Consider the following 27,801-nt stretch of genomic DNA (forward strand, 5'->3'; position numbering starts at 1 on the left):
GATGCAAAGGAAGAAGATAAAATTGGCCAAAGCACAATCAATGCTGCATGGATTATCTCCACAGATGTAAAATTACATAATTAGGAAAATTCTAATAAAAATGCCAAGATTTTATAATGAGGAATGTACTCAAATTTTATAGGCTACAATGTCTCGTTTGCTTCTTTCATAAACCTACTTTGCTAATTCTTTTCTCATTCCATGCTTTTCTATGCATCATTGTGCAACATGAAACTGAGTCGCATCTGAACTCATTCCACCTTCTTCTATCACTTTCTAACATTTTATTCTACTCTCCCCACTCCCCCCGTAAGTTCTCCTACATATTCATCTTGTTTCTTAATTTAGCTGTTTTGTTAATGTGTATAAAGTAGGGCATCATTTACCTTGCGCAACAACTGTTTCCAATAATTTATTAACATTTCAAAATGAGAAAGATGGTTAATAATCAGGAAATATGTTTTTAAAAAAGCTATATTGTTAAAAAACTCGAAGTCACAATCATGCTACTAACATTTTTCTCCAAAACCATAGCAACAGTACAATTGCTTAGCATGTCAAGTATGACTCAACTTTCTGCTCAACTTGATATCACAAAATGAAATAGAGGCACTAAAGTGACATTTGAAAATCTTGAGAAATAGAAAATATGGTACTGGTTACTTTAATATGCGAAACTGAACAGTGAATAATTTAAATCAAGCAATATTTCCTTTTAAAAAATATTCCTCATACGGTGCACTGTTGGACCAATAAAACCATTTATAAAGTCCCTTTTAGCTGGGTTAATGCAATTTGGCACCAGACTAGCCTGTACATCTAAATATTTGGGAGAGATTTCCACTTGCAACTAAATTGATGCACATACAGTACATATGCACAAAATAATAGCTGAAATCCTTGCCACATGTTTAAAGAAGGCCACTATTTTCAACACAATTAGAGCTAAAATGAATATATACACATACATTTTCCCTTGCTTTGCTTGCATACACCAGGTCTTCACAAAGCTTGAAGGCTGATCCGACTCACTTCAGATGTTGATTCAATTTCTGCCTAAATAAAGCAGTTTGTTACCAAGCCGAGGTTGTGAGGTTTTGCAGTAACGATAGGGACGATTATTTAACAGATTTTTTTTTGAGGAGATCATAACTGAATAGATAATATCTCTGGAAGTAAGAACTCTATCCTGAGGGCTTCCAAATCCATACATTTATTCAGTTGCTCCTATGGTGATCCTCTGAAAGAAGGAAGACTGTTCACCACATTTTTCACATTTAGATGGTTTCTTATAAGAGTGGATCCTTTTACACAAATTAAGGACACTTCAGTTACTAATGCCAGTCGGCATTCTATACATTTTTATTCCCCCCCCCCCTTCCTGGTGTGGATCCTCTTATGGAAAGTAAGGTGACTTTTTAATCGGAAGCTTTTCCCACATCCTGTGCACCGATGAAATTTCTTCCGTGTGTGGGTACTAATATGGTTACTAAGGGACCTGCCTGTACTCAAACTCTTGCATACATATGATTTCGCATTCATTGCATACATATGATTTCTCTCCTGTGTGGAACCTGTTAGGGGAAGTAAGGGAACGGTTATCACTGAAGCTCCTTCCACATTTTAGGCATTTATAAGGTTTCTCTCCTGTATGAGTCCTTTTATGGTAAGTCAGAGACCTACTGGCAGCGAAAGTCTTTCCACAGTTTGTGCACTTATAAGGTTTTTCCCCTGAATGGACCCTGTTATGTAAAATAAGTTGACTGCTTTCGTTGAAGCTCTTCCCACACTCTAGGCATTTATAAGGTTTCTCTCCTGTGTGAATCCGTTCATGAGAAGTAAGAGAACTCTTTATAGCGAAGCTCTTTCCACACTCCAGGCATATATAGGGTTTCTCTCCCATGTGGAGCCATTTATGGAGGTTCAGGTAACTGCGGTTTTTGTAGCTCTTTCCACATTTCATGCATTTATAGGGTTTTTCTCCTGTGTGGACCCGTTTATGAGAAGTAAGGCTACTGCTTCGGCTGAAGCCCTTCCCACAGTCTAGGCATTTATAGGGTTTTTCTCCTGTGTGGATCCGTTTATGAGAAGTAAGAGAACTGTTTACACTGAAGCTCTTTCCACACTCCATGCATGTAAAGGGTTTTTCTCCTGTGTGGACCCGTTGATGACAATTGAGAGCACTGCTTGCCCTGAAGCTCTTTCCACACTCCATACATTTATACGGTTTCTCTCCTGTGTGGATCCTTTCGTGAGAAGTAAGAGAAGTCTTTATCGTGAAGCTCTTTCCACACTCCATGCATGTATAGGGTTTCTCTCCCGTGTGGAGCCGTTTATGGAGGTTCAGGTAACTGCTGTTTTTGTAGCTCTTTCCACATTTTATGCATTTATAGGGTTTTTCTGCTGTGTGGACCCATTTATGAGAAGTAAGGCTACTGCTTCGGCTGAAGCCCTTCCCACAGTCTAGGCATTTATAGGGTTTTTCTCCTGTGTGGATCCGTTTATGAGAAGTAAGAGCACTCTTTACACTGAAGCTCTTTCCACAGTCCATACATTTATAGGGTTTCTCTCCTGTATGGATGCGTTTATGAGAACCAAGGGAACTGCTTGTTCTGAAGGGTTTTCCACATTCCGCGCATTTATAAGGTTTTTCACCTGAATGGATCCTTTTGTGGGATGTCAGTTGATTTGTATTTCTGTAGCTCTTTCCACACTCTATACACTTATAGGGTTTCTCTCCCGTATGAGTCCTTTGATGGGAAGCAAGGCCACCACTCTGCCTAAAGCACTTCCCACACTCTATGCATTTAAAGGGTTTCTCTCCCGCATGGATCAATTTATGCGTAGTAAAAGAAGCATTTGTCCTGAAGGTTTTTCCACAGTCTACACATTTATAGGGTTTTTCCCCTAAATGGATCCTTCTATGGCATATCAGGTAACTACTAGTGCTGAAGCTTTTCCCACACTGCATGCATTTAAAGGGTTTTTCTCCAGTATGGATCCTTTTATGGTAAGTAAGGGAATTCTTCCTACTGAACCTTTTTCCACAGTCTACACATTTATAGGGTTTTTCCCCTGAATGGATCCTTCTATGGCATATCAGGTAACTACTAGTGCTGAAGCTTTTCCCACACTGTATGCATTTAAAGGGTTTTTCTCCGGTATGGATCCTTTTATGGCAAATAAGGGAACTCTTCACACTGAACCTTTTTCCACAATCCACACATTTATAAGGTTTTCCCCCTGTATGGTTGCTTTCGTGGGATTTCAGACACTCTCTGTACCTGAAGCTCTTCCCATATTCTAGGCATATTTCTCTGGTGTGGATCTTTTTATGAGAGGTAAATGAACTGTTCAAACGGAATCTTTTACCATAGTCTAGGCACTTATAGGGTTTTCCCCCTGAATGTATTCTTTTATGAGAAGTTAAATTACCTCTCCACCCAATGCTTTTTCCACTGTCCACACCATTGTAGGGTTTTTCCCTTGTTTGGATCATTTTATGTGAAGTAAGATTATTACTGCTAGACCTTTTTCCAGTTTTGCAGTGGTTATTGAAACTGGGGTTTGCTTTGAAACTTTGACATTTCCCTGTATTTTCTTTGGAATCACGTTGGGTCAGGAAGTGATCCATTTCCACACATTCAAGAATAGATTTTTTCCTCCAGTTTTGCTTCTTTTCGCGTTTCCTCCTTCCCCGCTTATCTGTAGATGTCTCCTCAGGAATTTCAATTTTGATTATTTGAAATGGCACTAAATTTGGCTCTTGGTCAGTTTCCTTCTTCTCCACATCAAATGCTTGTGGGGGAAAAACAATAAATTAGAATAATCTACAACGTCCACGTTGGTGTCCCTATGCATAGTTTTATCTATTACTGGGCGTCTGTGGAAAACAACAAGGGAAATGACAGCATGCATATTACTTATTAACTTAAAAGAGTAGCATGGCTGCTCATCTACCCTCATTCTTGGCAGTTAAAAATTTAAAGCATAAACACGTCTTGATATGAGGATGTGGCACACAGATTGTGTCAACTATGATGCACCCAACTTGCATTCAATAAGACAATGTATGTTACTGCAACACAAAGGAAGACAAAATTTGTTGCTGAGTAGGACAAGCAAAAACAGCCTCTCCCTGATCATCTTCCCAATAACTCTGCGGTAATGACCCAGGGCCCAAAGATAACCACAAGACTGAATGTCAACACTTCCTGGTCACCACACTGATCTTTCTCTTCTAAATAAAATTGTGCTACTTAGAAGACCGTGAATTAATGTAATAGAAAAAAAGAAGAGATGAAATCATTTTTAACAAGATATATACAGATCTAATAAGAGCCTTGGTAGCACAGGGGTTTAAGGCACCCTGCCTGCAATTACTGCAGGGTTCGAATCTCGCCAAGGCTCAAGGTTGACTCAGCCTTCCATCCTTTCTAAGGTAGGTGAAATGAGGACCCAGTTTGTGGGGGCAATAAGCTGACTTTGTATAAATATACAAAAGGATGAAGGCTATTGCTGAGCACATTGTAAGCCGCCCTGAGTCTTCGGAGAAGGGCGGCATATAAATCAAATTAAATAAAACAATAATAATTTGTAAATAAAGTATCAAGCGACAACTTGCTCTGACTTAAACTTTCCTCCAGAGGAACCCTTTGTTGTGGCTTGTCAGCGGAGCTGGCAGCAGAGTCAGACAGTGAGGAGGTTAGGGAGGAACTTGGGCTAGTCCTGGGGGCTAGAGAAAGCTCGGACGAGGGCTCTGCTTCGGAAACATTGAGGGAGTTAGACAGCAGCAAGGCAGAGGAACAGCTGGAGCCCATTCCCAGTGTGCGCATGTGCAAAGCTGCTAGAAGAGAAGAACAACTCAGAAAGCAGGGTTGACTCGAGAGTAAAGCCACAGCTTGGAGGTGATTGGCCCCTCCCATAGGAAATAAAAGAGGAGCAGGGAGTAGGCTTTTGCAGGAAACAATTCGTTCATTCCGTGACTGAGAGACTGTTCCAAGTTTTGTCTTGTACTGCAGTTGGAAACAAGTTACGTGGCAACTTGCCAAATGAGATAAGGTGTGTTGAGAAATATTCCTTTGAAAAACTGTTTGGACAAACCTTGCTGACTGTGAATGAAGGTAATTCAGTGTCGTGTAAATAAAAGAGGTTTTGCCAATAATTCCTGCCTCCTGCTTGTTAAGGGAGCCTAGATCAGAACACCCTTACCTAAAGAGGCCACCATCCTAGATGTTTCCAACATGACTTCTTGATGCAGGGCTTTCTGGCTGGGATCAAGCAGTATCCACTCTTCACTGTTGAAATGGATGGCCACCTCCCCAAAGGACACAGGACCCTAAAAGAAGGAACAATCCCTGTGAGCAGACTCAACAAAATTTGCAAGATCTCCTTCAATCTGCAAATCCTAAAAGCACAAATGTCTATGGAGACTGTCAATCATGCATGGTCCTGGTTGTCCTAAAGGTGCTTTTTTCAGGAGGCAAATGGAGCTGAAGACGTTTCTTGGATCAGAAGCGAAACGTCTTCAAAAAAACCTGAAACTCCTTTTTTCCTCTTGAAAAAAGCATCTGTGGGACTAAAAGCACAAAATGAAAATTCTCGATTGGACATTTGCCTAGTTAGACTCAACACATTATATGATAAAGAGGGCAGAATTCACAGCCTATGCCTGACAGCCAATTAGAGTATGTTTTATCACCTTTACTCAGTCTGCTGACCTTCCATGTCATCAGGCTGCCTTGATCAAGTGGCATAGCGTGCCTTAGACACACCATGAGTGCCCCCAACATTTCATGATATTTGCAAGAGATTCTGTGGAATTTGTGTTTGACATAGTAACCAAATTTGGGGTTCTTTGAAGGATCAACCTTGCTCACAGTCATGAACTTTCATGAAAATACTATGAGAATGCACTTCTAGGCATCAAGATGCAGATGATACGCAAAGCAATTTCTGCTTCTCCTGTTTTTACCCCTTTCCCCAACGATAGGAAAACAAGATTATACTTACAATATAGTAGATTTAACCTAATTACTCATGTGTCCTTTCTGTTTTATTTGGGATAGGCAACATGAACTGTCATGTGGCATTTTTTGAAACCAGAATAATATAACCACTGAGGAGTTCTATACATTTCCAAATCTTTGTTGAGAGGTGGGCCTAGTTTGACTGATCGTAAATTTAAATTTCTAATTTCCTTGTTGTGCTTTGCTCAGGAATAGCAGTATCATACGTTGAGTCCTCAAAGGAAAATAGAGGTCTCCTAATTCTCCCCCATATAAACTGCTAATCTCTTCCTACCTGAGTCAGAAATCCAGCGGCTCTTTCAGCTCCACCAATAGAAGGAGATAATTCAATGAACAACGGTGACTCCATTTTGCCCACTGAGAAGGAGAGAGACAGGATGGAAACAGGAAACGGATCAACTTCATATTTTCTACCTTGAAGGCACAACTTTATATTTCTTCCTGTCCTGCCCAGGAAACCTCCATTTTTGCGTCTTCTACACACTCGCTTTCATAGGCTCCATTATGGTAGCCCAGAATAAAAGGAGAAGACCAAACCCACCATATGCTGAAGAACAAACCTCAGTTAGATTGTTCTCCTAACCTTTTGGAGTAACACGTGGAAGTTTATACTCTTGGCAACCAAAGTATTTGCTCAATCACTGTAAATTCTCCCCCCCACTCTCTGCAGCTTGAAGCCATCATGTTCCACGTGGAAGAGAAATTAGTGAAATTCTAGCAACCCAAGAAACATGCCTGCTAGGACAGGTATGGCAGGGAACTGTGTAGGAATTTAGTCAAAACTATCTCTTAAGGAAGCCCAAAACCAGGTTGCTCTCTTCCACATCACTGAGAACAAAGAGAAATCTCTCATGATGGAGGAGGAGACAGAATGCAAGTCAAGATGGCCCCTATAAGAGTCGGTCTTCTGCAAAAGGCCAACCATAGGCTTGCTCTGAAGGGAGGGAATTCCTTTGTGTGCCTTAAGTCTTCTAGCTTGAAGAGGGAGTTCTTTCTTATTGGGTCACTTTCTACTAACTACTAAGACATGAAAAGACACAGAGAATTAAGGATAACTAGAATCTTCCTAGAAAGTCTCCAATCCAGTGGAAAAGTCTCCCCTTACCTAGTGAGGTATCCTGACCTTGACTTTTATCCTTGGGGATCCCTCTGAAAGAGAGATTCAATTCAATTCAATTCAAATCTTTATTGTCAGTGCACAACATATGTACAATGAGATTGGTTGAGCTCCCTCAGTGCACACACACACCCCAACACCATACAACTGACAGTGAAGACAGAAAATCCCTAACCCAATAAATCAGGAGATAGATCAGGAGAAAGATTTGTGCGATCCACCCCATTACTCCCCATTCCTGGGAGGACCTCAGAACCTGAAATATAAGCAAAGAAGGGCTGTTAAGAGGACAGGACACAAGAGGATCTGGGTTTTATTTTCTGCCCACAAAACCCTTCTGTCCATCAGTGGCGATGGATGAGACCCCATGGGAGAATCACTCCAAATGAGATACTCTTTGGAAGGACACAAGAACAATTCAGCTAATGAGTTTCTCTAAATATCTACTTGCATTATTAATCTCCAAAACCCTATCAGGGAGCTCCGTATTTCCCAAAAGAAGCTTCTCTGACCTGTAGCTCTTCCCGTTTCTCCTTTGCCAGGCTCAGAAGGAATCTTCCAGGCACTGGCAGCGCCGGGCAACTGGTCTCCGCTGGCTCTCCAAGGATCCTCCAAGCCTTGGAAACTGAATCTGAAGGAGATGTGAGCATGTGGTTCCTTTAGGCTTCCTTTTCTCCTCCCCCCGCCCCATTCTTGGATCTCCCCCATGCACAGCAAGGAGGGGTGGGTTCCCTCCAAGCCTTGGGATTCAGAATCTCCTTCCCTCCCCTGGGGAGGATCTGGGGCGCAGGACGCCCCTCTTTCCCGCCCCCACGGAGCAACTCACATCCAGAAGAACCCGACCTCGCAGACGAAATCGGGCATGCGCATTGGGCTCGTCAGTCGGCAGCCAAGAGAGCGCCCCCTGCTGGCAACTGTGGCGAAATCGCGGCCGTGGACACTGCCTGGATGTCCCCACTATGACTCAGAGTGCAAACCCTTAAAGGCCAAAAATATCTTCCAAGTTGTAGAAAGAGGCAAAAGTCTTAAATTTAATGTCCCATGAATTATCTCCACAGTTGTAAAATTACATAATTAGGAATATTATGAAAATGCCAGGATTTTATCATGAGAAATGTTCCCAGCTTTTAATTATTTGCTTCATTCGTTTAAAAATCTACCATAGTAATGTTTTCCCATTCCATGGTTTTCAAGGCATCATTGTGCAATGTGAAACTGAGTCAGATGTGAACTCATTCCACCCGCTTCTAGCACTTTATTTATCTAACATTTATTTATCTAACATTTTATGCCACACTCCCCCCTCCGTCTACATATTTATCTGTTTCTTCATTTCGCTGTTCAATGTATATAAAGTAGGGCATCATTTACATTGTGCAACTGTTTCGAATAATTTATTAACCTTTCAAATTGAGAAAGGAGGTTAATAATCAGGAAATATGTTTTTTAAAAGGCTGTATTAAGATAAAAAGCACAGTCACAATCAATACTAAGTTTTTTCTGAAACCATATCAATGCTACGATCCCTAATATGACAAGTCTGATTGATCTTTCTGATCAACTTGATATCACAAAATGAAATAGAGACACTAAAGTACATTTGAAATCTTGAGAAATAGAAAATATGGTACTGATTAATCTTAGAAACTGAACAATGAAGATTTTAAATCAAGAAATTTAAGTTGTCTTTTTTTAAAAAATATTGGTTATATGGTATAGTGTTGGATCAATAAAACCATTTTTAAAGTCCCTTTCAGTTGGGAGAATAGAACGGAACGGAATGGACACCCAATACTACCAATGGCGACCCTATGGCACACGTACAAGAGATGGCACACAGAGTCCTCTCTTGGCACACGCATCGGGTAGCAGCTCTTCCAGTTTCAGGCACTCCACATGTGTGAAGACCACTTACTGTTCTGGTTTCTGGGACGCACATGCGGACGAGCAGGCATTCTGGTTTTGGCATTTGGTGCTGAAAAGATTCACCAACACTGCCCTATACCAGTGGTCAGCAAGCGGTGGTCCACGGACCACTGGTGGTCTGTGAGAAAATTTTGGTGGTCTGCGAAGAAATTTTCATATTTTTGCATTTCTAATATTACACTCATCCTCAAGCTATCGCCCCTGGGCCAGATATGGCCCGAGAACAATTAATCTGGCCCGCGCCCACATCACCCCGCCCACACGCCAGTCCCCACTCTTAAGGCCGAGCGCAAACCTCACCTTGAGTAGAGCGGTGCAAGCCCCACGAATTGGAACTGGAAGGTAAGACCAAGAGCTCGCTGCGCTCAACCGAATGGATGCTTGTGGGGGGGTGGGAGGTTCAGCCACCTTTCGGGCCTACATCTCTCCTTCTGCAAGGCCTCTGGGTGGGACTGTAGTAGTCACAGAATTGGCCAGTTGATCATCCCGAAGCAACTCCTCCACCAGGGTGCACTAGGTGCACCAATCTGGTGTCTGCAATGGAGAGCAAATTCCGGCTGCTCCCTAGACCAAATGTTGTTTACCAAGCAGCAGGAAACAAGGACTGTCTTGTGCCCCAAATATACCAAGGTGGAATCTAGATGCTGCACTACAGCAGAGAAGAAGCTGGATTTTGCTCTCCATTATTTTTTTAATTTGATTTATATGCCGCCCTTCTCCGGAGCTCAGGGCGGCTTACAATGCATTAAGCAATAGCCTTCATACTTTTGTATATTTTTATACAAAGTCAGCTTATTGCCCCCACAAACTGGATCCTCAATTTACCTACCTTAGAAAGGATGGAAGGCTGAGTCAGCCTTGAGCCTGGTGAGATTCAGACTTACAGTAATTGCAGACAGCTGGTGTTAATCACAATGCTATTAGTCTGCTGAGCCACCAGGCCCATTGCGGACACCAGATCGGTCCCTGCATGCTCTTGTCTCTCGAGGAGCCCGACCAAAGTTTCCTGCACCGCTTCAGGGAGCGCTCCTTGAGAAACGAGAGCTTGCAGGGGGCTGATCTGGCATCCGCAATGGAGTGCAAAATTGGGCTGCTCCCCAGACCAGTCACCGTTTACCGCTCCGAGTCCCAAGCGGCAGGAGATGAGGGCTGCTTCGCACCACTGAACGGTGCAAATATACCAAGGTGAATGCTGATGCCATGCAAATTCAAGTCGTGCTTTGCTCCCGCACTTCTTCCGGCCCTTGTTGGTGCTCTGCACACCTCGATCTCTCAGGGAGATGCTTGACTTTCTCTCAGCCCCAAGACACTCGCTGGCCCATGAGATGAGAAAAAGAGAGAATGAGAGAGAAAGAATCAGAATGAGACAGAGAAAGAGACAGAGAATGAAAGAGAAAGAGACAGAATGAGAGGGAGAATGAGAGAGAGAAAGAGACAGAATCAGAGGGAGAGTGAGAGAGAATGAAAGTGGAGGAGCTGCTCCGGGATGACCAACAGGCCAGTCCTGTGAGCGGGCCTGTGAGCTCTGGAATATGGGACTGGCCGTGGTGGGGCTGGAAATCTGTGCCCTGGGGTGGCACGTGCAATGTGCAATAAGTAAAAAGGAGCGCAGCCCTCGCCGTCCAGAATGAAATAATGGTGTTGTTGTGGTGGCGGGGGAGGGAGCGGTGCAAGCGGGCAGAAGTGGCTGTTGTGATGGCTGGAAGCTGCGGGAGCGAGGCACTACTTTCATTTGCACGGCAACAGCATTCCACCTAGGCATATTTGCGCCAGCCAGTGGCGCAAGGCAGCCCTCGTCTCCTGCCTCTTGGGACTCGGAGCAGTAAATGGCGTCTGGTCCAGAGAGCAGCCGAATTTTGCTCTCCATTTTGGGCGCCAGATCGGCCCCCTGCAAGTTCTCATCTCTCGAGGAGCACTCCCTAAAGCAGTGCGGGAAACTTTGGTCAGGCTACTCGAGAGACAAGAGCTTGCAGGGGCCAATCTGGTGTCTGCAATGGAGAACAAAATCCGGCTTCTCTCTGCTGTAGTGCGGCATCAGGATTCCGCCTTGGTATATTTGCGATGTAAAGCAGCCCTCGTTTCCTACTGCTTGGGACTCAAGAGCAGTAAACAGTGTTTGGTTTTGGGGAGCAGCCGGATTTTACTTCAGAAGATTTTGATTCTATGCCTCTGCCTGTATTTGGGAAAGATGGAGGGAGGGTGTGGCTGAGAGAAGGTGGGAGGTCTCGACCAACTGGTCATGGCCAGGTGCATGGCTGGGTTGGCGCAGCTCCCTTGGGCTGTGCCTGTGTTGGCCGGGCAGGGTTAAGGAGGGAATCCAGGGGTCTCTGGTGGGTGGGAGGGTCAGCTTGTCCAACAGGATGAGGTGAAGTGAGGCAGGGGTTGGGGCAGCTACAGCTGGAAACCCGTTGCCATCATTTGCTCTTCCCCCTTTGTATGTGGGAGGGGAGAAAAAGTTTCCGGCTGTAGACGCCTGCCAGTCCCTCAGTTGGAAAATGTTGACTCCAGGCCCACTGCCACCACTGGGCTGGCTGTCAAAGCAGCAAACAGAGGTGGGGGGGGGGAGGAACATGTTACAGACCACTAGATGCACTAACTCTGCTCTCTATTTTGGGTTGTGGTTTGAGAGCAGGTTGCTGCTAGTCATCTTCTCAGCCCCCCCCCCACCCTTGGCCTGCATGTGGAGTGTTCCATTTGCCCACCTGACTACAACAGTTGAGTGCGTCAGGTACACGACAGGGTTGCTCGAAGCAGACCCAGCAGGGAGCTGGGCAGGGAGCAGTGCTTCCACACCCGCTTCCAGACTCAACACGCGGCATCCAGCTGGGCTTCCTCAAATTGTGGAAAGTGGTGGGGTAGGAAATGGTGCCTGTCCCAAGGCTGTATGAAAGGGGCACCATTTCAGGCAGTGCCCTGTCCACTCAGCTGCTTGCACGGAGGGAAGCCCTGCTACCCAAGAGCCGCCCCATTTCCTGGGCGCCACGGCTGAGCTGCACCCTCAGGTGCCACTTCAACGGGGAATTTGGCTGTAACTCTCAACTCTGATTGGAGATGAGTCAGGGGGGCTGCAAGAGAGAATGCTGACTTCATTCCAGGGAAGTGACTGCACAGTCGGGGGCTCCGTCTAAAGGAGCTGCATTCATTGGGTAGTGTTCCGAAAGTGCTCAGCAGATGGGGCAGAGGCATGCGATCCCAACTGGGTTTGGGGAGTCATGGTGCCCATGGGGATCCAATCATCCCCACTCACGGTGGTCGCCTTTTGCCTGCTGGGAATGGGCATGCTATGTAACCGCTACTAGAGCCTTTCTAGCTGGCTGCTTCACCTCCTTTGGGCTGGGCCAGCCTGTTGCTTCGGGCGGTGGCGGCAGCGGCCTAATGGACCTGCGCAAGTTGCTGGAAACCACGATGGTGCCAGGGTGTATGATGGGAATGCACTCCATATATGGGGCAAGGGTAAGAGCCGCGAGGGAGAGAGATGACAGAAGCAAAGGAGCTGATGATATCTGGCAGCAGCCACCCCATGCAGTCCTCACCGTGCCTTGGCCTGTGGTAATGACAGAAGCCAGAGGCTGAGGCACAGGGGAGAGGCATGTGGTCCAGCCTGCTGGGTGCACTGGGAAGCCACCTGCCCTATCCCAGCCAAATGGGATGGAGCAGGCGTGCTCAGTGGTGCGCATCACGTGCCTCTCCTCCCACCCTCCCCAACTCTGCCTGCTGCTGGTGCCAACAACTCAGGCATTTTCTTGCAAGTTCCATTTTATTCAAGATGTCATATTGGCACATCTGGGAAAACTCAATCTGAAAGTCCCCCCGGTTTCCCCCAGCCAACAGAAAGTCAGAGTCCCTTCCCCTGCACCCACATGTCTGTCACATGGTCCATTCAATTCACTGTACCAACTGGAGATGTTTCCCAGTCACGCTTCTCCAGGTGCAGGCTGAACGTCCTTGACTCACAGAAAAAAGAATGATGTTATGGCTACATATCTCACCGAAACGCCATCCAATCCCCCTCCTGTTTTCCCACACTACTAAGTGTGGCAGCCCTGAAGATTGAAACAAAAAGAGGGCTGACAACATTTTTCTTTAACAAACATAACTGCTTAGTAAACAGTGTATTTTCTGGGCCAATTTACTTCTACGTAATAATAGTAATATTATTATTCACTTATACCAACTTCTAATTTCTACCTCTATTGTCTAACCATTGATAACACAAATCCCATGTTAAAAAACATTGCGTCTTCTTTGTCCTTTATCTTTAATGTTAACCTATCCATTTCTGTACAATCTAGCATTTTTCTAATTATATTTTGGTCTGTAGAAATTTCCTCATTTTTCCAGTATTGTGCAAATTCAATTCTCGCTGCTGTCAAAACATGTAGTATTAAATATTTGTTCCCTTTCTCATATTTTTCATGTATTATACCTAACAAAAATATTTCTGACTTTAAACGTATATGTTGCTTTAACGTTCTTTCTAACCATGTGTGTATTTTTGTCCAATTTTTTTTTTGCCTTTTGGCATGTTCACCACATATGGTAAAAAGAGCCTGGTATCTGATTACATTTCCAACATTTGGAGGACATGTTTTTAAGCATCTTGGCTATCCTTCCTGGTAGCTAAGGCCACATTTTATACAGGTTTTCCTTATAGGTAGTCGCTATTGTCAATTTATATTTTCTATCCCAAAGTTTTTGCCATCTATCTAATTCTATGGTATAGCCAAAGTTTTTTGCCAATACTATCATTCTTTCTTTCACTTGTTCATCTTCCATTTTAAGGCTTAATAGAAAGCTTTTTTTATTATTATTAATGCTTCATCCGTCATGAATACTATCCGGTCAAGTGTTGTTGGCTCTTTATAGAAACCATGTGTCTTTGCATCTTTCTCCTACCTCCATCCTATTTGCAGGTGTGGCCACCATTCTAGATCCACACCTTGGTTTTGTAGTTCCTGTTTTGTTTTCAGTTTCCCTTCCTCATTCAGAAGGTCTTTATATGTTACAGTTTTTTCCAGGTTTACAACATTTGGATGTATCAGTGCTTCCATTGTGGAAAGCCAAGATGGTATTTTCATATAGTTTTTTGCCTTAAAATTTTCCCATACTAAGAGTAGAGCGTTTCTTATATATCTATGTAATAAATATAACAGAAAGATAGAAAATATCTATGTATTTTATTCTTTTCCTACCACAAAAAGGCATGCCATCCCAATCAAAGATCATGTCCCTTCAACAGTCATAGTCTTCTATGTCTTAGATGTATCCATTCTTTTACCCAAGTAATAAAGCTCCCAATCCGGCAACCCAAGGTCTGCATTGTTTTTAGATTTGTGCAACCTTTTCAGTCTTATTCTTGCTCTTTTTTATTCCCTAATGTTTTCCGGATGATTGTATTTAGCTCATCAAAGTTTTTCTCTAATTTTATAGGGAACGTTTGGAACAAAAAAACTACCTTCGGCAGGATATTCATTTTATGCTTATAAATAGACTCTGATAGACAGTTGCAAGGTTTTCCAGTTCTTCATGTCCAATTTAATTTGTTGTATTAATCCTTTATAGTTACCTTCTGTAATTGTTGCACATCTTCCTGTTAAGTATACTCGCAAATATTTAACTTTCTTGACTAACTGAAAATCTATCTTCTTTGTCAATTCATTTTTCTGTTTCTTCTTAAGGGAAATTAGTTTATTTATTTATTTATTATATTTCTATACCATCTTTCTCCCGTAGGACTCAAGGTGGTGTACAGTCAAGAAAAATATAGATACACAAACATCATAAAATTGCTAATTAAAATTATTATTATAACATAGTTTGGCCCAATTAAATAGAACGTAAAATTAGATAACATTTTAAAAACATTCACATGTTCATATGTTTAGCCCCGCCCGTTGGAACATCAGGGTTTTGAGAGCATGGCAGAAAGCACGGAGATCAGGGATATTTCGTATCTCAGAGGGCAGTTCATTCCAAAGGGTTGGAGCCTTCACAGAGAAGGCCCTCCCCCTGGGAGTCGCCAGTTGGCATAATTTGACTGACGGTACCCTGAGTAGTCCCTCCCTGTGAGAACGAACTGGTCGGTGGGAGGCTATTGGTGGCAAAAGACGGTCTCGTAGGTACCCAGGTCCTAAGCCATGGAGTGCTTTAAAGGTGATAACTAACACCTTGAATCACACCCGGAAGACCACCGGGAGCCAGTGCAGCTCGCGTAGGAGAGGTGTTACATGGGCACAACGAGCTGTGCCCATAATCACCCGCGCGGCTACATTCTGGACCAGTTGAAGACTCCGGGTGCTTTTCAAGGGGAGCCCCATGTAGAGAGCATTACAGTAGTCCATATGGGAGGTGACTAGGTCATGAGTGACCGTGCGCAAGGCGTCCCGATCCAGAAAGGGACGCAACTGGCGGATCAGGCGAACCTGATAAAAGGCACCCGTGGCCACGGCCATCAAATGATCTTCTAAAGATAGCCGTGAATCCAGGAGGACACCGAAATTGCGGGCCCTTTCTGTGGGGAGCAAGATCTCATCCCCAATTGTCAGTGATGGTACCAGCTGACTATACTGGGACGCCGGAAGCCACAGCCACTCGGTCTTGGAGGGGTTGAGTTTGAGCTTGTTTCTCCCCATCCAGATCCGCATGGCCTCCAGGCAACGGGACATCACAGCAAGGGCATCATTGGGGTGGTCTGGGGTGGAGATGTATAGCTGTGTGTCATCAGCATACTGATGAACATTCACCCCGAAACCACGGATGATCTCGCCTAGTGGTTTTACATAAATGTTGAACAGAAGGGGCGAGAGGACTGATCCTTGCGGCACCCCACAAATAAGGTGCTTCGAGGTCGACCTCTGCCCCCCTGCCAACACAAACTGCGAACGGTCAGAGAGGAAGGAGGAGAACCACCGAAGCACGGTGCCCCCTATTCCTAACCCCTCCAGCCGGTGCAGTAAGATACCATGGTCGATGGTATCAGAAGCCGCTGAGAGATCTAATAGGACCAAGATAGAGGAGCAACCTCTGTCCCGAGCCCTCCAGAGATCATCAACCAATGCGACCAATGCCATTTCCGTGCTGTATTGTGACCTGAAGCCCGACTGGAACGGATCCAGATAGACAACTTCATCCAAGTATCGGGGTAGTTGTCGCGCCACCACACTCTCAACAACTTTCGCAACAAAGCGAAGATTGGAGACTGGACGATAATTTGATAATATAGCCGGGTCCAGGGAAGGCTTCTTGAGGACGGGCTTCACAGCTGCCTCTTTCAAGGCGGCGGGAAAGATACCTCACTCAGAGAAGCATTTATAATCCCCTGGAGTCAGCCTCGTGTAACCTCCCGGGAGGCCAGTACCAACCAGGAGGGACACAGGTCCAATAAACATGTGGCAGTGTTAAGCTTGCCCAGAACCCTGTCCACGTCCTCAGGAGCCACAGAGTCAAACTCTTCCCAGATAATGCTCTCAAGACCTACCCCTGTCTCCTCCCCTGGATCTACCCAATCAGAGTACAGGCCTTCCCGAATCTGAGCGACTTTATCATGCAGGAATTGTACAAAATCCTCAGCTCGACCCTGTAAGGGATCTTCCCGTACCCCCACCTGAAGTAGGGAGCGGCTCACCCTAAACAAGTTGATTGCTATCCACAGGATATTTTCCTGCCCATTGTGGGTTGTTTCTTGAGAAGGATTCTCTTTCACAAAAACTCCTTCCGCATTCCATACATTTCTATTTCCCTCTTTTGTGGATCCTCTTATGGACAGAAAGGCTACTGTTAAATCTGAAGCTGTTCCCACATTCCAGGCATTTATAGGGTTTCTCTCCTGTGTGGGTCCTTTTATGGTAAGACAGAGACCTACTGGCAGCAAAGGTCTTTCCACAATCTGTGCACTTATAAGGTTTTTCTCCTGTATGGATCTTGTTATGGTAACTAAGTTGATTGGCTCGGCGGAAGCTCTTCCCACACTCTCTACATTTATAGGGTTTCTCTCCTGTGTGGATCCTCTCATGAGAAGAAAGAGAAGTCTTGCAAGTGAAGCTCTTTCCACACTCCATGCATGTATAGGGTTTCTCTCCCGTGTGGACAATTTTATGGCGATTTAGTCCACTGCTGGTATTATAGCTGTTTCCACACTCCATGCATTTATAGGGTTTTTCTCCTGTGTGGACCCGTTTATGGGTAGCAAGGTCACAGCTTTGCCTGAAGCCCTTCCCACAGTCTAGGCATTTATAGGGTTTTTCTCCTGTGTGGATCCGTCTATGAGAAGTAAGAGCACTCTTTACACTGAAGCTCTTTCCACACTCCATGCATTCATAGGGTTTTTCTCCTGTGTGGACCCGTTTATGGGAAGCAAGGGTACTGCTTTGGGTGAAGCCCTTCCCACAGTCTAGGCATTTATAGGGTTTTTCTCCTGTGTGGATCAGTGTATGACAATTAAGAGAACTGCTTCCCCTGAAGCTCTTTCCACACTCCATGCATTTAAAGGGTCTTTCTTCTGTATGTATCTTTTCATGGGCTGTAAGGGAACACTTTGTTGTGAAACGTTGTCCACAAATCACACATTTATAAGGTTTTTCCCCCGAATGGATCCTTTTGTGGCACATCAGGTAATTACTACTTTTAAAGCTCTTCCCACATTCTATGCATTTAAAGGGTTTTTCTCCAGTATGTACCCTTCTATGGGAAGTAAAGGAACCCTTCACACGGAACCTTTGTCCACAATCCACACATTGGTAAGGTTTTCTTCCTGTATGGATCCTTTTGTGGCATATCAGGTAACTACTAGATGTGAAGCTCTTCCCACACTGTTTGCATTTAAAGGGTTTTTCTCCTGTGTGGACCCGTTTATGAGAAGTAAGAGCACTCTTTACAGTGAAGCTCTTTCCACACTCCTTACATTTATAGGGTTTTTCTCCTGTGTGGATACGTTTATGAGAAGTAAGAGAACTGTTTACACTGAAGCTCTTTCCACACTCCTTACATTTAAAGGGTTTTTCTCCTGTGTGGATCCGTTGATGACAATTGAGAGCACTGCTTGCCCTGAAGCTCTTTCCACACTCCATACATTTATAGGGTTTCTCTCCTGTGTGGATCCTTTCGTGAGAAGTAAGAGAAGTCTTTATAGTGAAGCTCTTTCCACACTCCATGCATGTATATGGTTTCTCTCCCGTGTGGAGCCGTTTATGGAGGTTCAGGTAACTGCTGTTTTTGTAGCTCTTTCCACATTTTATGCATTTATAGGGTTTTTCTGCTGTGTGGACCCGTTTATGAGAAGTAAGGCTACTGCTTCGGCTGAAGCCCTTCCCACAGTCAAGGCATTTATAGGGTTTTTCTCCTGTGTGGACCCGTTCATGAGAAATAAGAGCGCTCTTTACACTGAAGCTCTTTCCACACTCCATGCATGTATAGGGTTTTTCTCCTGTGTGGATCCTTCTATGAGAAGTAAGACCACTCTTTGCACCGAAGCCCCTTCCACACTCCATGCATGTATACGGTTTTTCTCCTGTGTGGACCCTTCTATGGGAAGCAAGGGTACCGCTTTGGCTGAAGCCCTTCCCACAGTCTAGGCACTTATAGGGCTTTTCTCCTGTATGTGTCCTTTTATGGGATGTAAGGGAACACTGCATGCTGAATCTTTGTCCACAATCCACACATTTATAAGGTTTTTCCCGTGAATGGATCCTTCCATGGCACATCAGGTAAATACTACTTTTGAAACTCTTTCCACACTCCTTGCATTTAAAGGGTTTTTCTCCTGTGTGGATCCGTTTATGGGAAGTAAGAGCACTCTTTACACTGAAGCTCTTTCCACACTCCTTGCATTTATAGGGTTTTTCTCCTGTGTGGATCCGTTTATGGGAAACAAGGGTACTGCTTTGGCTGAAGCCCTTCCCACATTCTAGGCACTTATAGGGCTTTTCTCCTGTGTGGATCCGTTGATGACAATTAAGAACACTGCTTCCCCTGAAGCTCTTTCCACACTCCATGCATTTATAGGGTTTTTCTCCTGTATGTATCCTTTTATGGTACGTAAGGGAACTCTTCATACTGAAACTTTTCCCACAATCCACACATTTATAAGGTCTTCCCCATGAATGGATCCTTCTATGACACATCAGGTAAATTCTACTTTTGAAGCCCTTCCCACATTCTATGCATCTAAAGGGTTTTTCTTCAGTATGTACCCTTTTATGGGAAGTAAGGGAACTCTTCACACTGAAACGTTTTCCACAATACACACATTTATGTATCTTTTTATGAGAAATTAAATTACTGCTTTTTCCAATGCTTTTTCCACAGTCTACATCATTGTAGGGCTTCCCCTTTGCCTGGTTCTTTTTATGTGAAATAAGATTATTACTGCTCGAGCTTTTTCCAGATTTGCAGTGATTACTAGCATTGGGGTTTGCTTTGAATCCTTTTCTACTTTGACATTTCCCCGTATTTTCTTTGGAATCACGTTGGGTCAGGAAGTGATCCATTTCCACACATTCAAGAATCGATTTTTGTCTCCAGTTGTGATTCTTTTTATGTTTCTTCCTTCCCCGCTTATTTGTAGATGTCTCTACAGATAAGGAATTTCAGTTGTGATTATTTGCAATGGCACTGAATTTGGCTCTTGGTCGTTTTCCTTCTTCTGCGCCTCAAATGCTTGCAGGGAAAGAAAAATAAATTAGAATAATCTACAACCTCCATTTTGGTGTTCCTATGCATAGATTTATCTATTATACTGGGCATCTCCAGAGAAAGTAATGAGGGAAATGAAAGCATGCATATTACTTATTAACTTAAAAGACTAGCATGGCTGCTCATCTAACCCTCATTCTTGGCAGTTAAAAATTTAAAGCAAAAACACATCTTGACATCAGGACGTGGCACACAAATTGTCTTGACTATGACGCACCCAACTTGCATTTAATAAGACAACATATGTCATTGCAACACAAAGGAAGACAAAATTTGTTGGTGAGTAGAACAACTGCAACAAGCAAAAACATCCTCTCCCTGAACATCTTCCCAATCATTCTGGAGTAATGACCTTCGGCCCAAGGATGACCACAAGACTGAATGTCAACCCTTGCTGGTTGCCACACTTTTTTCTAAGTGAAACTGTGCTACTTAGAAGACCATGAATGGGGACTGGAATTAATGTAAGAGGAAAAAAGAAGAGATGAAATCATTTTTAATAAGTTACGTATAGAGGAACCCTTACCTAAAGAGGCCACGATCTAGACGTTTCCAACATGACTTCTTCATGCAGGGCTTCCTGGCTGGGATCAAGCAGCAACCACTCTTCGTTGCTGAAATGGATGGCCACCTCTCCAAAGGACACAGCACCCTAAAGAAGGAAGAATCCCTGTGAGCAGACTTGATAAAATTTGTAAGATCTCCTTCAATCTGCAAATCCTAAAAGCACAAATGTCTTTGGAGATTCTCAATCATTCATGGTCACGTTTGTCCAAAAAGGTGCTTCAGAAGTTTCTTCAGCTTCTTGGATGAGAAGCGAAACGTCTTCAAAGACAAACCAGGAAGTCCAGTTGCCTCTTGAAAAAAGCACCTTTGGGACTAAAATCCGAAGTAAAAAACCTTGATGGGACGTTTCCCTAGGTGGACCCAACACATGATATGATAAAAAGGGCAGAATCCACAGCCTACTGCTGACATTCAATTATTTCATGTTTTATCACATTGACTGAGTGTGCTGGCCTTCAATATCATCAACTTGCCTTGATCAAGGGGCATAGAGTGCCTTAGACAAACCATCTACCAGTGGCCCCAATAGTTCATCATGTTTGCAAGAGGTTCTGTGGGATTTCTGTCTGACATCGTAACCAAATGGTCTTTGTGATTCTTTAACGGGGCAGCTTTGCTCACACGCATGAATATTTCAATTTAACTTTTTTATTAGTTTATCGAAGTATAAAATACAAAGAAAAAAAATCATGGAAAAGTAAGAAGAGAGGAAGGAAAAAAAGAGGATGACATGGCCAGCAGGTGACACACTCAGAGAATCTCCTCACCTTGAACCAGGGCTCTGCAACCTTAAACACTCAAAGAGCCATTTAGACCAGTTTCCCACAGAAAACACCAGAAGCCACAAAACCTGGTTGGGCGTGGCCAACGTGACATCACTCACTCCCACCTAATCACATGACCACCACCCCCAGCCACTTCTAACCAGGTTTTGTGGCTCCTGGTATAGGGAACTCTTTTACCATGCAGCTGTATTAACATGGGTGAGGGAATAGAATAGAATAGAATAGAATAGAATAGAATAGAATAGAATAGAATAGAATAGAATAGAATAGAATAGAATAGAATAGAAGATTTGGGAGGGACCTTGGAGGTCTTCTAGTCCAACCCCCTGCTTAGGCAGGAAACTCTATATCACTTCAGACAAATGGTTATCCAACATCTTCTTTAAAAATTCCAGGGTTAATAACTAAAAATATGACAGTAAAGCAAAACGAAGAACTAGAAAGATTAACAGGATTTGAAATAATAAAAAAGGTTAAATATTTAGGGGTATATATCACAGCTTCAAATGAATTGTTATGGCAAAAAATACAGAAAGAGATGGAGAATTGGGGAAAGTTACAATTATCTTTGTTGGGAAGAATAGCAGCAATAAAAATGAATGTTTTACCCAGGTTTTTATTTTTGTTCCAAATGATACCAATACTCAAGAAAGATGAAAATTTGAGGGAATGGCAGAGGGGTATTAATAATTTTGTTTGGGCAGGGAGAAGACCGAGAATAAAGTTAAAAATAATGCAAGATATACGTGAGAGAGGAGGTCTTAAAATGCCTTACTTAAGATTATACTATGAAGCAGCTGTCCTATCAATAATTAGTGACTGGATTAATTCAACAGAAGAAAGAATATTGAATATTGAAGGATATGATTTGTTATATGGTTGGCATGCTTATTTATTATATGAAAAGAAGGTGGATAAGACTTTTAAAAGCCATATATTAAGGAAAGCCTTGTTACGAGTTTGGAAAAAGGTCCGACTTCCCCAGACAGGTGGGGCTCATCATCACTGGGGGTCAGCTGGGGAAGTCGGAGCGTCGGTAATATCCCCCTGGATGCCTGGGGGAAGCTCCGCGCAGCAACCAGCTGGTTCCAGCATTGAGCGGCATGCAGCCTTGACGAGATCAGCACAGCTTCCTATCAATGTTGTCGGCGCTCCCGTAGCGTCATCAGTCAGCGCCAGAAACTCAGATTCGGGAAGCTGTGCCGATCTCGTCAAGCTGTATGCCGCTCAATGCTGGACCCAGCTGGTTGCTGCGCGGAGTTTCACAGCAGAGAGAAGAAGCTGGATTTTGCTTTCCATTGCAGACACCAGATCGGCCCCCTGCAAGCTCTCGTCTCTGGAGGAGCCCGACCAAAGTTTCCAGTGCCACTTCAGGGAGCGCTCCTCGAAAGATAAGATCTTGCAGGGGGCTGATCTGGCATCCGCAATGGAGAGCAAAATCCAGCTGCTCCCCGGACCAGTCACCATTTACCGCTCTGAGTCCCAAGCATCAGGAAACGAAGGCTGCCTTGCGCCGCAAATATACCAAGGCAGAATCCTGATGCTGCACTTTCAGCAGAGAGATAAGGGCTGCCTTGGCCATCGGCTGGCGCAAATATACCAAGGCGAATGCTCATGCCGAACAAGTTCAAGTAGTGCTTCGCTCCCATACTTCTTCCGGCCCTCAGTCTCTCAGGGAGATGCTTGACTTCCTCTCAGCCCCAAGACACTGGCTGGCCATTGAGATGAGAGAGAGAGAGAATGAGAGAGAAAGAGAGAGAATCAGAATGAGACAGAGAAAGAGACAAAGAATGAAAGAGAGAGAAAGACAGAATGAAAGAGAATGAGAGAAAGAGACAGAGAGAATCAGAGAGAGAGTGAGAGAGAGAGAATGAGAGACAGAAAGAGACAGAGAATGAAAGAGAGAGAATCAAAGAATCAGAGAATGAGAGAGAGAGAGAAAGTGGGGGGAGAGAGAGAAAGGGGGACAGAGAGAAAGAGAGAATGAGAGAGTGGGGGGAGAGAAGGGGAGAGAGAAAGAGAGAGAGTGGGAGAAAGAGAGAAAGAGGGTGGAGAAAGAATGAGAGAAAGAGTGGGAGAGAGAGAGAATGAGAGAGTGGGGGAGAGAGAGAGAGGGGGGAGAGATAAAGAGAGAATGAGAAAGAGTGGGAGAGAAAGAAAGAGAGGGAGAGAGAGAAAGTGAAAATGAGAGAAAGAGAGAATGAGAGAGAAAGAGTGGGAGACAGAGAGAGAGAGAGACAGAGAGGAGGGAGAGTGCCTGAAGGACCCCATCCCGTACTGGGAGTCCAGATGATTACATTAACAGTAACAATATTTAATCTTCCTGTATTTTTAAAGCTTTTATATGTTTCCGTCCCCTATTGCAGTGCAGGCTCCAACATGTTGTACTTACTATAGCCTTCAGCACCCATACAAAACAAATTCATATCCCTGGTTTATGGTTAAGATGCCCAATTTATGGTATTTCAGCCAGAAGTAATCTGCATTATACCGGATAATGCACTTAAGTTCAATTTAAACCTTAAGCAGAATGGCTTGCCTCAAGTCTTTATGACTAAGCATGTTTGCTTTAACCAGGCTTTATGCCAATACTATGTAATTGGAAACTGTTTTTAGTAAAACCTTAAAAGTGTTTTCCCCCCTCTTTTTTAAGAAAATGGATGAGGAAGGATATAAGTACAGTGTGCTTTGTTGGCTGGGTAAAATCATTATTGTCTGAACCGCGAAATTTAAAATTATGAAGTTGGTGGTCCCTGAGGTCCAAAAGGTTGGGGACCCCTGGCCTAAGACCATCGGAAAACACATATTTTTGATGGTTTTAGGAATAACTTTATCGTTGGGGGTCACCACAACATGAGGAACTGTATTAAAGGGTCGCGGCATTAGGAAGGTTGAGAACCACTGCCTTAGCTGCTTGCCTTGCTTCGCTTGCCTGAATCCATTCCATCAGCAAGCAACTCCCTCCCTGCCTGCAATCAAGCAGGCAGGGAGTTGTGGACTTCAACTCCCAGAATTCCTCAGCCAGCAAAACAAAGCTGGCTGAGGAATTCTGGGAGTTGAAGTCTACAAGTCTTAAAGTTGCCAAGGTTGGAGACCCCTGTTCTATTGGTTAAGTTTTTTTCCCCTTTGGGATCTTTAAAAAAAATAGTTAATTGGGGTTTTTTTTAGTTGTTCTTTTTTAGACCTAGCCATTTAAAGTTTAGGAAGTTTTAAATTTAGCTTTCATATAAAAATAAAAATAAAATAAAATAATATTTGTGCAGCTTTCTGAGATTTAGTGTGTTTTTGTAGTGTTTCATTCTAACTACACAAACACACAAAATCTCACAAAGCTGTATGTGGAATTTTGTGTGTGTAAAGTGTGAAAGTTGGGTTTTTGGGCTTTTTGTGGCTGTGTGAGGTTCCTGCTTGTTTCAGGGGCCATTTTGGGTCTAGCACAGCTGCTTTTACATTGTGGGTGAGCCAGTTGATGTTTTTTTAATTTTTATTTGGTGTGTGTTGGAAGAGGGGTAGTCTTATACGATGAGTATAGCCCAAACCCTATATTTTAACAGGAAAATTCGGGGATCGTCTTATTCGCCCAGTTGTCTTATACGCCGGAAAATACGATAGCTTGTATGTATCCGAATTTGCAATCTAAGTGTTGGAGATGCGATTGTGATGATGCCACTTATTATCATATATGGTGGACTTGTAAAAAAGTTAAAGCATTTTGGATTAAAATATGGTGGATTATCCAAAATATTCTTAAAGAGAAGATAAAGTTTACTCCACAGTTGTTTTTGTTGGGTATCACAGATTGTACGGTTATAGAGACTAAATTGATCTTATATTTAATAACTGCAGCTAGACTTTTGGTAGCGCAATATTGGAAGAAGGAAGATTTGCCTACTATTGAAGAATGGACATTAAAAGTAGTGAATTTAGCAGAAATGGCGAAAACCTCAGCTTATTTGAAAGATCATTCACAAGAAAGATATATATCGGAATAGAGAAGATGGACTGATTATATTCAAAACAAATATTGGACTAAAAAGTATCAAATAGCTTATGAATGAATAGAAAAATTAAGAATATTCATATCTAGTTAAGTAAAAGGGGAGTTAAAGTGTGAAGGGGGGGGATAGGAATCCATAGATAGTTAGCTTAGTTTCGTATATGATTGTTAATTATTATACCCTGTATTTTGTTCTGGGAAGTTCGGGGAAGGGGGGCTGTGGGGGGTAAGGAAGGGGGGGATGAGGAAATATTTGTAAAAAATTGTTTTGTAAAACTCTTTAATAAAAATTAAAAAATTCCAGTGTTGGAGAATTAACAACTTCTGGAGGCAGACGTATTATCATATCTGGTGGACATGTGTAAAAGCAAAGAAATATTGGACAAAAATACATACATGATTGGAGAAAATGTTAAAACAAGACATAGATTTTAAGTCAGAAATATTTTTGCTAGGCATAATACCTGAAAAGTATGACAAAGAGAACTTATATTTAATATTACATGTCTTGACAGCAGCAAGAATTGTATTTGCACAGTACTGGAAAAATGAGGAAACTCCTACAAAGGATGATGTAAATAAAACAAAATTTAGATTGTGCAGAAATAGATGGACTGACACTAAACGTAAAAGAAAAAAAAGATACAGAATATTGTTGGACATGGAACTTGTTTTATAAATGGTTGCATAGCAGAGGTAGAAATTAGGAGTGGGAAAAGCATTATTGTATAAAAATTGATCCAGACAATACGCTGTTCAGTAAGCACTTATGTATGTAAGGTGAAAATTTATAAATAAACTGTTAAAGAAGAAGAGCCTTGGTGGCGCAGCAGACTAAAGTGCTGTTAAGTAGCACCAGCTGCCTGAATTACTGCAAGTTCAAATCTCACCAGGCTCAAGGTTGACTCAGCCTTCCATCCTTTCAAGGTAGTTAAATGAGGACCCAGATTGTGGGGGCAATAAGCTGACTTTGTATAAAAAAGAACACCGCTTAGGGGGGGCTGAAAGCCCTACTAAGCAGGTATATACAAAAGTATGAAGGCTATTGCTTAATGCATTGTAAGCCGCCCTGAGTCTCTGGAGAAGGGCGGCATATAAATAGAATGAATGAATGAATGAATGAATGAATGAATGAATGAATGAATGAATGAATATAAATTATGGACATTAACAAGGCTGAGAATTCTTCAAGAAAAAAAAAAGATATGATAGCTATTTCAGTGAGGGAAAATTTAATAGGGGAAGATTTGCTTCAGACCAAGTTACAACGTCTCACAGAACAAATTTGGGACTTTTTTCAATGGATATAAATAAAGCCGAGAACTTTTTTAGGAAAGGAGACAGAAGAAAAAGACTCTATTCGATGAAGATAAGCTGGAGGGAGTGACTTAAATATGGTTTAATTAATTAGCATGGATTTCTTTTTAAAAAATTGATTTATGTACCGTTAGAAAGCTTTAAGTTAGTTTTGTGTTTTTAAAACAAGTATGTATGTATACACAGGTCTGCCGGTCCTTTAAGTAATGCTGAACAATATTCCAAAGTTGGTAAAATATTATGGACTGGATTTGAAAATATGAGAATGAATGCTATATGATTCCGCACAGCAAGGAGAAGCTGAGATGGTTAAAATGATTCTTTTCTCCAAATAAGAGATTATATTTAATTTGGTCTCTAGCTTGAAATTGCTTCCGGATTTTCTGTTTGCAATGAGAAAAAAAATGAAACTTTGATTCTGTTTTGTAAACTAGGCAGGTTTATTGTTACAGAAATAATGTGTACATTATATTGTGTAAAAGCAAAATGTTATGGTTGTAATGTTGTTACCTTCGACTGTGCCAAAGAGAGTCAAAAGTTGATGCCTTTTTCTTTTTTTCTCCCAGTACACTATAGACCCTCTTGGGACAGGCTACATGAATTGCCATGTGGCATTGTTTGAAACCAGAATTATATAACCACTGAGGAGTTCCATACATTTCCAAATCTTGGTTCAGAGTTGGGCCTAGTTTGACTGATCGTAAATGTAAATTTCTAATTTCCTTGTTTTTGTTTTGTTTTGTTTTGTTTTTTGCTTTAATTTATATGCCACCCTTCTCCGGAGACTCAGGGCGGCTTACAATGCGTTAAGCAATAGCCTTCATACTTTTGTATATTTTAATACAAAGTCATCTTATTGCCCCCATAATCTGGGTCCTCATTTCACCTACCTTTGAAAGGATGGAAGGCTGAGTCAACCTTGAGCCTGGTGGGATTTGAACTTGCAGTAATTGCAAGCAGCAGATGTTAATAACAGTGCTTTAGTCCACTGTACTACAGGCTCTTTCGAGCCTAATTTCCTTGTTGTGCTTTGCTCAGCAATAGCAGTATCATATGTTGAGTCCCCAAAGGAAACCAGAGGTCTCCTACTCCTCCCCCCTATAAGGTGCTAATCTCTTCCTTCCTACCTGAATCAGGAATCCAGCGGCTCTTTCAGCTCCACCAATAGAAGGAGATGATTCAATGAACAACGGTGACTCCATTTTGTTCACTGGGAAGGAGAGAGACAGGATGGAAACAGGAAAGGGTTCAACTTCATCTTTTCTAGCTTGAAGGCACAACTTAAGATTTCTTCCTGTCCTACTCAGGAAACCTCCATTTGACTTTTATCCTTGGGGGTCCCTCTGAAATAGAGATCAGGAGAAAGATTTGTGA

The 27,801-nt window shown here is 42.9% G+C and overlaps 1 protein-coding gene and 1 pseudogene across 7 annotated transcripts; both read right to left on the reverse strand.

The window, feature by feature from the left end:
• Positions 1–399: 399 nt before the first annotated feature.
• On the reverse strand, positions 400–8,127 carry LOC132710717 (uncharacterized). Of its 6 annotated transcripts, XM_087884829.1 has the most exons (7): positions 7,973–8,026; positions 7,659–7,777; positions 7,322–7,402; positions 7,135–7,178; positions 6,304–6,386; positions 5,212–5,338; positions 400–3,798 (listed from the first exon to the last, which is right to left on the reverse strand). In XM_087884829.1, exons 5-7 carry the CDS (start codon positions 6,376–6,378, stop codon positions 1,490–1,492), a joined length of 2,511 nt encoding a protein of 836 aa, XP_087740955.1. In that variant the 5' UTR covers positions 6,379–6,386; positions 7,135–7,178; positions 7,322–7,402; positions 7,659–7,777; positions 7,973–8,026; the 3' UTR covers positions 400–1,489. The 6 variants fall into 6 exon arrangements, with proteins under 6 accessions (XP_087740955.1, XP_087740956.1, XP_060543621.2 ...); XM_087884830.1 differs by lacking the exon at positions 7,322–7,402 and having other exon boundaries at positions 7,973–8,014; XM_060687638.2 differs by lacking the exon at positions 7,973–8,026 and having other exon boundaries at positions 7,659–7,797.
• An 8,502-nt stretch (positions 8,128–16,629) lies between these two features.
• Positions 16,630–27,756, reverse strand: LOC117673518 (uncharacterized; annotated as a pseudogene). Its single transcript, XR_015732012.1, has 3 exons — positions 27,555–27,756; positions 20,294–20,413; positions 16,630–19,646 (listed from the first exon to the last, which is right to left on the reverse strand). The product of XR_015732012.1 is annotated as an uncharacterized LOC117673518 (transcript).
• Between the last annotated feature and the right edge of the window lie 45 nt (positions 27,757–27,801).

This window comes from Pantherophis guttatus, chromosome 2, assembly GCF_059756535.1.
Source record: "Pantherophis guttatus breed Tessera chromosome 2, ASM5975653v1, whole genome shotgun sequence".
NCBI lineage: Eukaryota > Metazoa > Chordata > Lepidosauria > Squamata > Colubridae > Pantherophis > Pantherophis guttatus.